This window comes from Engraulis encrasicolus, unplaced genomic scaffold (assembly GCF_034702125.1).
Source record: "Engraulis encrasicolus isolate BLACKSEA-1 unplaced genomic scaffold, IST_EnEncr_1.0 scaffold_253_np1212, whole genome shotgun sequence".
Lineage (NCBI taxonomy): Eukaryota > Metazoa > Chordata > Actinopteri > Clupeiformes > Engraulidae > Engraulis > Engraulis encrasicolus.
The window spans coordinates 37597-49980 of record NW_026945537.1 but is presented as its reverse complement, the minus strand read 5'-3'; the positions used below and the strand labels follow the sequence as shown (position 1 = coordinate 49980).

Sequence of the window (12384 nt, the reverse complement as noted above, 5' to 3'; positions counted from 1 at the left end):
TAAAAAGCCCTACCTCTGTTTTCCATAAGAAGTAACAATGTTATCCTCAGGGAATCCAAAAAATATTGATTTAAGTATCAAATGTCTCAACTACAAACAGCAGACAGAGAAGCTCTAGTCTTTTTCACAGCACTGTTGAATGGAGAGTTGAAGAAACTGAGCTATGACACACCCTATTCATCACTCATTTGACATTGCAGATGGAGGTAGAGACTAGATGTCCACTCTCATTGGATGGCACATCAGGTGGAGGTGGGCAGTACGTTTACTCTGAAGAATATGTGTATAAATGGCACAATGTCTGTGTATAAACGGCACACACTACAACATTTTCAGGACCTTTCACCATAGGAATTCTGGTGTGGAACGGAACAATGGCAGGCATTCAATGTAAGTCTAAAAAGCTAATTTCACATCATAAAATGTAAGGCTCTTGTTTATAATTCAACATTTGATTTCTAGCTTTAAAGTCAAAAGAGAATCCATTCATCCACTTCATCTTGGAATGCCCAATTGATTGCTAACAAGCTTTTACAGTGTGACCAAATAATCCTCTGCATCATGAGAGGACTTAAATCATTCAATGTAGTTGTAATGCAATGTAACTTTTTTCTTGTTTTAACAGTACATTTTCTGCATTTTGGTTAGACTTCACCATCCACCACAGATAATACAAACATCTGCTCGCTTGTCCTATGCAGGCACACATGATAGCGGAGGATCCTCTTCAGAAATATGCACTGCTGTTTAATTGCCATTTTGGAATAGTAATTGAAAGCAATAGACAGAGAAGACAAATGGGATGATACACAGAATTACATATAAAGTCATTATACTGTACTGTACATGGAATGAAAAAAAAATCTTGTTTAGTGAATATACACTACATGTCCATTCATTTGCAGGTAAAGACAGGAGGATTGTGCTTCAGGGGAAAACTGGAGCTGGTAAAAGCGCATGCGGAAATAGAATTCTGGGAATCCCTGATGCATTCAAGACAGATGCTAGTCTTAACTCTGTGACGAAAGAATGCAAGAGGTCAGAAGCTACTGTTGATGGATTAAACCTTTCAGTCATCGACACACCGGGTGTCTTTGACACAAATATGGATGAAGATGCATTAAAGAAGGAAGTTGGCCACTGCATTGACTTGTCTGTGCCTGGGCCGCATGCCTTCCTGCTGGTGATCAGACTGGGTGTGAGATTCACAGAGGAGGAAAATGGGGCCATTCAGTGGATCACAGACAACTTTGGAGAGGGGGCATTGCGCTACACCATCGTCCTCTTCACACATTCTGATCATATCAATGGGAAATCAGTTAAGAAATACATTAAAGGTAGCCGCAATGTAGTTTCTATTGTTGACAAATGTGGGAAGAGGTACCATGCCTTTAACAACAATGGCGGTGACAAAGCAGAGATGTCAAAATTGTTAAGTAAGATTGAAAAAATGGTTGCAGATAATGGAGGGGAAAATTACACAAATGAGCTATATAAAAAGGCCCAACGTAAGCTGCAAAGGGAAAAGGTGGGCAACATTGTCTTAGGTAGCATGAGTGGTGTAGGAGCAGGGGCAGCTATTGCAGGTGGAATAGCAATAGCTGCTGTTCCGTCTGTAGTCATAGCTCCAATCGTAGCAATAGGAGGTTTAGGAGTCGCGGCAGCATCAACTGTCAAACTGTACAAAAAATATAAGGAAAAGAAAAGTAAAAAGCATGGCGATGGTGATGATGATTGCGATGGTGATGATGATGGTGATGGTGATGATATGGCGCTTGACACTCTTCCTAATGATTCTGAAGATGACTAGTAAAAACTGTGGTCATAAATTTAGTTACACATTCTTACTTACAGATAGGGGACGTTAAGAGTGATCACCTCAGTCACGCAATACATGAACCTCTGTCAAAGTCTTTTCCAACTTCAATGAATTATCAGGACTTTACAAAACCTCCTCAATGACTGAGGTGTCCTCTGCATGATATGGTCGCCATTTGGGATGCTCCCTTGCTCATTTGAGTCATCATTTCTTGAACACAGTCTGCTGTATCATAATGAGAAGGGAACTCTATTTAACATGTATACGTAGGTCTGCTTTATGCATTATATTTGCTTGTTTTGGTAACACTGTTGTTTTTTGTTAGAAATGGAAACAAAGTTTTGATACAGTAAAATGCTTCACTCTTATAAATTGTGTGTGGACTTCTTGGGAAATTCTAACCAGAATGCATCAAACTGGCGAAGTGCAGCGTAATTAAAGCATTACGGCTTCATCAAGAAGAACTATATTCATTATTTCATTGAAGGCAGTGTCACAGTAAATAATGCACATTTACTATGGCTATTTTAATTAATGTAGCATAGCAAAGTAGGTAACATTTTATTTTAGTGTTGCATCTATTATTTAGCACTAATAAAATGGCAATGCCTCTATAAGCAACTTGTAAGGAATGTACTGAGCAAAATCAAACATTTCTTAGGTCTTTACTAAGATTACATTGGTAATACATTCCTAATTGTGTATGAACAAGACATTTGCGAATACATGACAAACGTAGGTTTGATTCTGCTTATGCCTTACAAGTTTATTACGGTATACTATACAGACATTAACATTGTATGTATTAGTGCAAATAGATGTACTGTAAACCTAACCTGCCAGTAATGCAATGTTTCTGAGTTGTAAATTTCTGCCCTGACCAAAACTATCCCTAAACCTAACTTGTCACAGGTGCGACAACCTGCGCTTTGCCATGTGGCAGTCTATTTGCAGCAGCGGGGGACATAGAACCCTTTTTTGAAAAAAGGGTCCTAAGTTCCCCGCATTGTATGTTTCCAAGTTTTCAAATTGTGCCCTTCCCAAAACCATCTCTAAACCTAACCCGTTGTGATACAATGTTTCAGAGTTGTCAAATTGTGCCCTTCCTGAAACTATCCCTAACCCTAACCTGCCACAGTTGCAACAGCAACCAGCACTTTGCTGTGTGGCAGCAGTCTACTTTGAAGCAGTGGAGAACATAGAACCCTTTTTGAAAAAAGGGTCCTATGTTCCTCGGTAGAGGGGAACATAGGACCCGGGGAACATAGGGATGACCCCCTTGCAAAAGACAATTTATTAGGAGCAACGTTTCGATCATAGATCTTCTTCAGGCTTGAGGTGTGTCGTTCATGAACGAGCCGGTTCTTTTGAACGGCTCCCTGAAGTGAACGATGGGAACCGGATCACAGCTGGGGGAGCCACTCGACCGTTATTTTGTCCATTTCTCATTCATTTTAAGCACGTGACCTCGACCAGAGTAATTACATTTGGAAAAAAAACACAATTGTTTGCCTCAAAGAGAGGCAAAAACGGTCTTTAGAAGCAGGAGAATAATCAGTTGTTGTTTGGACAAAATTACCTTGAGGAGGAGTCAAAATATTACATTCTTAACACTGAATAAATAATTTAAAAAAGAGCCAAAAGAGCCAGTTTTTTGAACGGCTCTTTGAAAGGAACGAGCCACTAAGATCCGGATCCCGAAAAAGAGCCATAAATCCCATCTCTACTTCAGGCATCTTACACAAGTTAAAAAAACAGTCAAGGAAGGCCCACACAGCTGATTGGTAGTCAGGCAATCAGCTGATAGTCAGCTGTTCTAATTAAGCCCAACAAACAATTGGTGATTGCAATCAATCAGCACATTGTAATGGGTGTTCTGACAGGCATGTAAAAGAGTTACCGCAGAGATACACCAGCGGCGACGCGATTCCAGCGACAGAGTGTAGCAGCAAGCGATACGAGAGATTGAGGAGACAAGAGTATGTCCGTACAGGCAGAAGGCAAAGCATTCAAGCATTCCCATTGGCTGTGCACTGACCTCTATACAGTCTTTGGCTGTCGTGGATTGTCACCTAACCGCGTCATAGAAAGTTGAAAAGATTTCAACTTCAAATTGTCGCGCTCGTCGCGCAAATCGCTCTAGTCTCCATAATCGCTTTTGTCTCTCCACTCAATACAAAGTCAATTACTTCCGTCGCTCGACTCTCTCAGATCTCCACTGGTGTATTTCTGCAGTTATACACATACAGTAAAAGTGAGTGACAGTCAGCAGTATGTCAGACTTGAATGTAACATGAATCCAATAGTGCTTCTATACCATGTTCTGAATGCCACGGTCATGGTGTTGAAGTGGGTGGGGAAACGTTCTATGACCAGGTTACCTCTATCATGGGCAAGGTGAGGCAGTTCTATGAGTATGGAGAAGAGCAGAAGTTAACCAAAGATGTTAAACAAGGAGGAGACAGTTTATGAGGAGGTACAAGGACCAAATAAGTGCCCCACCCCTTCATCCTCCACCATGACTGATGGACCCTCAAAATGGAGATTGGACGCCACTGCAATGCTATCTCTGAGAGATACTGCAAGCTAGATCTGCCTAGGCATGAGCAATGATTGTTATACCATTGTGGCAACTGCTCTGGCACAATTACAATATCTCAGAGTGCTTAACTTTGGATGAGAATGTAAATAATAGTAACCTTGAAAGCTAACATGACTGAAAGTATTAGAAAGTAAAAGAAAACTGAAAATCTGTTGGTAGATATGAGATTTACCAGCAGGCTAGACTATTACAAGGTCCACAAAAATATTTCAATCCATTTGCCATTTCCAGGATTAAAGTTTGGAATAAAAAGAATAGTATAACTATCAAAATAATGTGCAGGGCATTGTTCTTGTTGTGCTGTATCAAATAATTAATTTTAAAGTATTTTGTTTTCCTTAGAAGGAGTTTAATTGTTTGACTTGCAGCTTCACTAAAAATAAATAATGAAAATGAATTAACATCTTAGACAGGTACGGTTTGTAGTGGACCGATGACACAGACAAGATGACAGGATGATGCAGATGTGGTAGGAGAGTAAAGTTCTGCAAAAATCTCCTTTTGACCAAAATTATTAGGGGGGACTCACAATTGCTCTTTGCCCAGGGTCTCATATTTCCTAGAACCGCCACTGTGGTTTGGCGCCCCCTAGGACATTTATTTTTTCCCTGCTTTCCGAAAACCCCAAAATCGGAGTTAGGCGTTTTGGTAGCAAGCCGACGATATGACAGTTTTTTGATATGGCACCTGCTGATGCTTTTTTGCTGGATGTGCGCACTTTTCACTACACTCTGGCCCCTAGGCTTTAGCCATATCTAGCCTTTGCATTAATGCGGCCCTGACTGTAACACTAAAATAAAGTGTTACCAAAAAGTATTTGTACTTCGGTACTTTGTTAAATATAAATACTTCACTGCCCCCTCTCTAAATCTAAGGGAGAAATATTGTAAGAATTTCATTTTACTTTCACTTCTGTTAAAGCCCTCGGTGCTCACTTTCAAAATGGACTTTTTGCAGTGTCTGTGTCAAACCAAATCACACTTTGTTTTTTTATTGTGTAGACCTAGATTTTCACAGTTCATCAGAAAACTAACAAAAAACTAACAAACAAAAATATGTCCAAGGGTTGTAGTTGTATGCAAAGACCAAGCATAATCGCCAAGTAACCAACTAACGGACTTCAGAGATGACTTAGCTTGAGGTACATGACCATGATCCAGACCACAAGGTATGATTCACAGCCTACATTTATTTATTTGTTTGCCTTTTTCACAACTTGACTTGCCTTGACAAGTTTAGGCAAATGGTTTGGTTACCATGTCAATAAGGAATGTTTGCTTTCATGGTGTGCCCTCAGACAGACAGCATCTAAAGGCGATAAACTGATATCATTGCCATTTCAGCAGAATCATATCAACAGCATACAGGTATCAAACATTCTAGTGGTGCATGTTCGGACGTGTACCTCCTTGGTTGTTTCTTTCAGTTGCATCTGAGAGCCATTCTTCTCTCTCTCTCTCTCTCTCTCTCTCTCGCTCTCTCTATGATGATGATGATGATGATGATGATTATACAAAAAGGCAGTCCACACGGTCAAGATAGTATCTGGTGGCGGTATGTGTCCTATTCATGGTGGCAAGACAACACAACCATATCAAAGCCATATCACAACCATATCAAAAATTCGGTGCATGTTCGGACGTGAACCTGCCTCTTCATGTAAGGCCTTGGTTGTTCCTTTCAGTTAGCTTCAGAGAGCCTTTATTCTATGTCAACGATGATGATCACACACACACACACACACACACACACACACACACACACACACACACACACACACACACACACACACACACACACACACACACACACACACACACAGCTGACATGAGCAATGAATGTATTACAATTATGGCATCTAGATGATCTTAACCTTGAAAGGTAAAATAATATTAACCTTGAAAACTAACATGTCTGAAAGTATTAGAACGTAAAAGAAAGCTGTGAAAATCTGTTGGTAGATATGAGATTTACCAGCATGCTAAACTTGTCATGAACCGGACAGACGAGGACCCAAGTGCGTCACGTTTTATGGTGTTTATTGATATTTCAGGGGAAAGGGAGATGGGAGAGTCCAGGAGTCCAGGTGCCTGTGTGTGTGTGCCCCCCCAGTGGCGGAGAAGCGTCCCTGGGAGCTGATGATGGAGGGGCCGAAAGTCCTGGGGGGGAAACACACACACAACAGGACAAATTAAATAGGGCAGAAGTACCGTTCAGGGATATTCAAAAGAGTTGTCGAAAAACAGAAGGCGGGGCAGGAGAGAAGAGAGTCAGGCAGGTCCAGGTCGATCACTGGAAGTAAGCAGAGCGGGTTGGGTGAATAGACAGGTGAGGGTTCAGATGCAGGTTCCGGTAGGGGTTCGGGTTCGGGGTCAGGAAACAGACAGGTGGCTAGGAACGAAAACAAGACAAAGACACACACACAGGTAGCAGGGCTTGCAGACGATCCAACAAGGACAAACACAAAGACAGGACTAGATATACACAGAGGAATCAGGAGGGAGATGGGATACAGCTGGGAGGTTAACGAGAGACAATGAGTAGAGACAGGTGAGGACAATCAGACAGAGCAGAGACAGAACAGAGAGTAGAGTGGCAGATGATAGAAAGTAATTAAGGTAGTTAACAGGTAGAGGGAATCAGGTAGACAGAGACAACCAGATAGACAGACACACATAACGACAGACAGAGACAGACCAGACTGACAGAGAGAGAGAGAGAGAGAGAGAGAGAGAGAGAGAGAGAGAGAAAGAGAGAAAACGAGAACGAGAACAAGACAGGCAGACAGAGAGAGCAAGGCAGACGGGTAGAGAGAGAGAGAGAGAGAGAGAGAGAGAGAGAGAGAGAGAGAGAGAGAGAGAGATGGCAAGGCAGAGAGAGAGAGAGAGCGAGAGAGATGACAAGGCAGAGAGAGAGAGAGCGAGCGAGCGAGCAAGGCAGAGAGAGAGCGAGCGAGCGAGCAAGGCAGAGAGAGACAGAGAGAGATGGCAAGGCAGAGAGAGAGAGAGAGAGCAAGGCAGAGAGCAAGAGAGAGAGCAAGAGAGAGAGAGAGAGAGAGACGGGGTCAGAGAGAGAGAGACAGAGAGAGAGAGAGAGAGAGAGAGATAGAGAGAGAGACGGGGTCAGAGAGAGAGAGAGAGAGAGAGACAGAGACAGAGACAGAGACAGAGAGAGAGAGATAAGAGCCAAGAGCTCAAAGAAGGATGCCAAGGAGCGAGCTCATGACAAAACTATTACAAGGTCTACAAAAATATTTCAATCATTCCCCATTTCAAGGATTAAAGTTTGGAATAAAAATAATAGTATAACTATCAAAATTATGTGCAGTGCATTGTTCTTGTTGTGCTCCATCAAATAATTTCAGGATTAAAGTTTGGAATAAAAATAATAGTATAACTATCAAAATTATTGTTCTTCGCATTGTTGTGCTCCATCAAATAATTTATTTTAGGGGGGACTCACAATTGCTCTTTGCCCAGGGTCTCATATTTCCTAGAACCGCCACTGATGTTTGGCGCCCCCTAGGAAATTTAGTTTTCCCCTGTTTTCCGAAAACCCCAAAATCGGACTTAGGCGGTTTTGGTAGCAAGCCGACGATATGACAGTTTTTTGATTTGGCACCTGCTGATGCTTTTTTGCTGGATGTGCGCACTTTTCACTACACTCTGGCCCCTAGGCTTTAGCCATATCTAGCCTTTGCATTAATGCGGCCCTGACTGTAACACTAAAATAAAGTGTTACCAAAAAGTATTTGTACTTCGGTACTTTGTTAAATATAAATACTTCACTGCCCCCTCTCTACATCTAAGGGAGAAATATTGTAAGAATTTCATTTTACTTTCACTTCTGTTAAAGCCCTCGGTGCTCACTTTCAAAATGGACTTTTTGCAGTGTCTGTGTCAAACCAAATCACACTTTGTTTTTTTTAATTGTGTAGGCCTAGATTTTCACATTTCATCAGCACAAAAAACTAACAAACAAAAATATGTCCAAGGGATGTAGTTGTATGCGAATGTAGCATAATGGGGTCTGCGCCTTTAAACCACAGCGGCAGTCTGCTGTGGTGCGTGCGTCATGTGACTACATTGGCACAAANTGCTCATCTCGCGCCTTGACCAATTATTTGACTATTTTGGTCGTTTGTCTTGTCTCTTTGCAAGACTGTCATGAATAGGCTATAGGCTAAATAATTTCCCTTTGGAACCATTCACCCAGCATCTAAAGTAGGCAACCGGTGGAGCTCTTTTGATGGATGCAAGACCAAGTGTTCTCTGCTCGCCTATTTTTGATTGCATGCTGGAAGACTTAAGACATGTAGGCCTACACGTTTCTTTTTGTATTGATTCTAATACTCAACCGATGGTGGCTGGTCAATGCAAAGAATTCGTTACCGAGAGGTTACTCTTTCTAGACTGAGAAGCGCGAGCTTAACATGCATTTTCAGCGCGTGGAGTTGTGGTCGTGAAATAGCCCTGGGATATCAAGCCATAGCCTACGGACACATCATGGGTTGGGGGAAACTTAAAAGCAGGCTATATTCGTAACGTTTACCTCGCCACATATCCATCATAACGTGGTTTTGTCCGCGATGGTGGAAATTATTCGCAAGGCTGCACTTCTCTTTGAAGTGACTGACTCGCAAGCATAGTGTGTGGGAGCGGAACATACTGTAACAGCCTTCGGGGGCTGAAGGCAAGCGCATGCATAAAGGACAGGGAAAGCAAAACGGATAGGCGTACTCTTTAACAACAATAGATTAAGTCCTGTGGTTCGGTTATGTCAGCAGTGTGTGCTTTTTTATTTCAACTACTTAAATAGCCTAATGTTCAACAATCAATGTCCATCACCATTTAGCTAAAATATTTAGACAGCTTGGTTCTCACTGAATTTCTGTCGTAAGCGAGGGGCGAGAGAGCGAGAGCTTCACGTGTGTAGCCTACAGACGCGTGTTGCACATCACAGCGCCCCACCACACACACTTCCTACAACATTGATAGAAAATATTTGTTGATCACAGTGCAAACTTCCATAGCATATCCTATTAAGAATGCAAAATGAGTTGGGGCTGAGAGGGAGATAAATTAACTTCCGCGATGGTAAAATGTAGGCTATGTTTGTTCTGGAGACTCGCAAATGGTGTTTCACTGTTGCCGCTGGTCGCCGCGTCCGGCCGCATCTGGCCGCCAATGGCATAGCACCGCTTAGGACAATGATGTGATTCAAACAAAGAATGTGGGCGGGCTGTTGCATTCTGAAAACAAGGGTTGGACTTGGACTTTTTTGTTAGACCCAACATGGCAAGTCACGCCAAGTCATTGAAAGTTACAACTGTCAAGTCCAAGTCGAGTCCCGAGTCAAAGGCGTGCAAGTCGAGTCGAGTCGCAAGTCCTTTCTGATCTTGAAATTTCAAGTCGCAAGTCTTCACACCGCTGACTCGAGTCAGACTCGAGTCCAAGTCACTGGACTCGAGTCCACATGTCTGCAAATTGGCAACTCTTTAAAATCAGGCACAGTTCACTGTGAAGAGGAGGCAGATTCTAATGGTTGGCGGTTTTGCCAGTAGGTCCTGTAGTCCAAGTTCGCATGAATCCGCGCTTTACGCACATGTGGCATTTGCGTGCAGCTGAGCGGAGTTCCTGAGTGGCTGGCTCGGAGCGCGACAGTATCTACTTGACTGTGGGCCTTCGGCTTGGTTGTAGCCTATTTGGTATGTAGCCTAGCTATTTTTCCTTTGTCTGATGGCATAATTATCGTCATGTGCAGCCTCTCATGTATTGTCATTACCTAGGCATTGGGCTGGTGTCATACGCCTCTGCCGGCTGGTTTACCTGCTCCTGTTTTGGACTGTGCCTCGTCACGCGCGGTAGGCTATGTCGTTTTCCCCTTTTTGATTATGAATGTGGATTGATTGATTGATTCATGTGTTTTCCTGAACCGTTTGTGTGCAGGTGGTGAGGACCCGCACTTGTCACGAAGCGAACTGCTACAGACGGGTTGCTGTTTTGTTGTAAATGAGTGCATGTTTGTGCGTAAACTGCCTGAGCTGTATGGTAGTACGGTATGCGAGACGCGCGCGTGGATGAATGCTGGAACGACTGACTTTCCGTGTGTGAGTGAGGGCCTGGTAACATTGTTTCCTTTTTGTTTATTTTATTTTATGGGTTACCTGTGAGTAGGAACTATGTTTGTCTTTGTTTTGGTTTAACTACATGGACTGTCATTTTGTTTACACTGCGCTGGAGATAAGGCCAGTGTAACCAGTGTCAAGACCCTTCGACTCTATTGCCTCGCTTGCAGTGCTGTAGTAGCCTATAGCGTGCCTGTTTGGCACCCATGTGTGTTGCAGTGATCCTCGTTTGTAATTTATTATTCTTTTGTTTATTTCATTTATAGTTTGCTGTGTTTTGATTTTACACCTTGAGCTATAAAGAGCCGGGGAACGTTATTTGACCAGTGTCTTTTCAACCGGCGGGGTGTGCAGCTATTCTGGACTTTACGGTCCCATTCACTTCAATTCATTTTTTTGGCGTTTTACAGATTTCGGACCGTGCGGACGCCGCTGTAGTCGTGCGAGGAAAACAACAATTGTCTCGGGTGCTAAACATGGTCATGGAACGGCTTGCTTAACCAGAATGATGTGTGTTGTGTCATTTCGAAGATAATTAAAGAAAATCTTATTACAATGGGATTTCTCATAGGCATGGTTTTGCATGTCTCTTATCTCTTTTCATGTTGACTGAGCTATCACCGTTACAAGTTTACAAGGTGCACAGCGCACATATGTATGCATACAAAAAGGAAGAATACATTTCACAGTGTAATTCTGAAAATAATTAACTTCAAAGTTTGAGTTATTACATAGGCACCATGGTCATCAATATGTGTGTAAGAACAAGTGAAAAAACAAATCGGTCAGTTTGTCAAAGAGGAGACGGTAGATATGCACCATAATACACAGTATTCATCGAAATATGCTCATGAATGATATGCTGAAGAAATACTGTACGCACAAATATCTATTTACTGAATTAGACTAATCATGGCCTATCAGAAGTGAGGTGTAAAAGCTGTCCTTTGAGGGGCCTTGAACCCACGACCTGTGGAATGGCAGGCATGGCTCCATCCACTAAGCTACCAGTTTCAGTAAACTTTATTTGACCAGAAAACTTCTTGTTATGCCAAAAAAATGAATTGAAGTGAATGGGACCGTAAAGTCCAGAATAGCTGCACACCCCGCCGGTTGAAAAGACACGAGTCGTTATTTGGCATATGGGGCATTGAGTGGATCCAAGGTGCTTTGTAGGCAATATTAATTCTTTGTAGCCGAACCATTCATGTTTCTCCAAAGCTGATTCTATTGTATTGTGACATTGAAGAAGTTGGCACCTTTTAACTCATTGGCTGCCTTAGCCGTCGAATGACGTCATTTTGAATAGTGACGCCCCCTGCCTTCGACGTTGTTCGCCGATAATTGCGTTTTTTTACAGCCACGCCTCGAGGACGGTCTGACCTATCTTCTGTATGAATTTCAAGCCTCTAGGCATTTTCTAACTGTTCCTGTAGGTGGCAGAAGTGTCCTTAGGAACAGTCAGGGCAGGGCATTAGCTCAGAGCAAGAGGAAATGTCAAGACAAAAACATCCCTTTTAACTATTATAATCTCAAAAGTAGCACAGCAAAATTTTTGAAAGTAAAGCACCTGTGACAGTAGTCTACTTTCTTGCCCTCTGATTTTAACACAGGTAGGCCACTGATTTTAGTGTCAGAGCCTGACCAAAAAAAAACCCTTCCTCTCATGACCAAAATACAACCCCCTGTTGCTATCTAGCTAGAAGGCATTGTAGCTAGCTTGCCCAAAATACACCATGAGATGATCTGTGTGGCAACCTTTCATTTTGGATAATGTGATCAGCCTACACAACATCAGGATGATGCTTACAAAATATCATCTAACAGGAGAATGCA

At 42.4% G+C, this 12384-nt stretch overlaps 1 protein-coding gene across 1 annotated transcript; it reads left to right on the top strand.

Moving 5' to 3' along the window:
- Positions 1 to 374: 374 nt before the first annotated feature.
- Positions 375 to 1868, top strand: LOC134442835 (GTPase IMAP family member 9-like). Its single transcript, XM_063192787.1, has 3 exons — positions 375 to 390; positions 906 to 1586; positions 1855 to 1868. Exons 1-3 carry the CDS (start codon positions 375 to 377, stop codon positions 1866 to 1868), a joined length of 711 nt encoding a protein of 236 aa, XP_063048857.1.
- The last annotated feature ends 10516 nt before the right edge of the window (positions 1869 to 12384 follow it).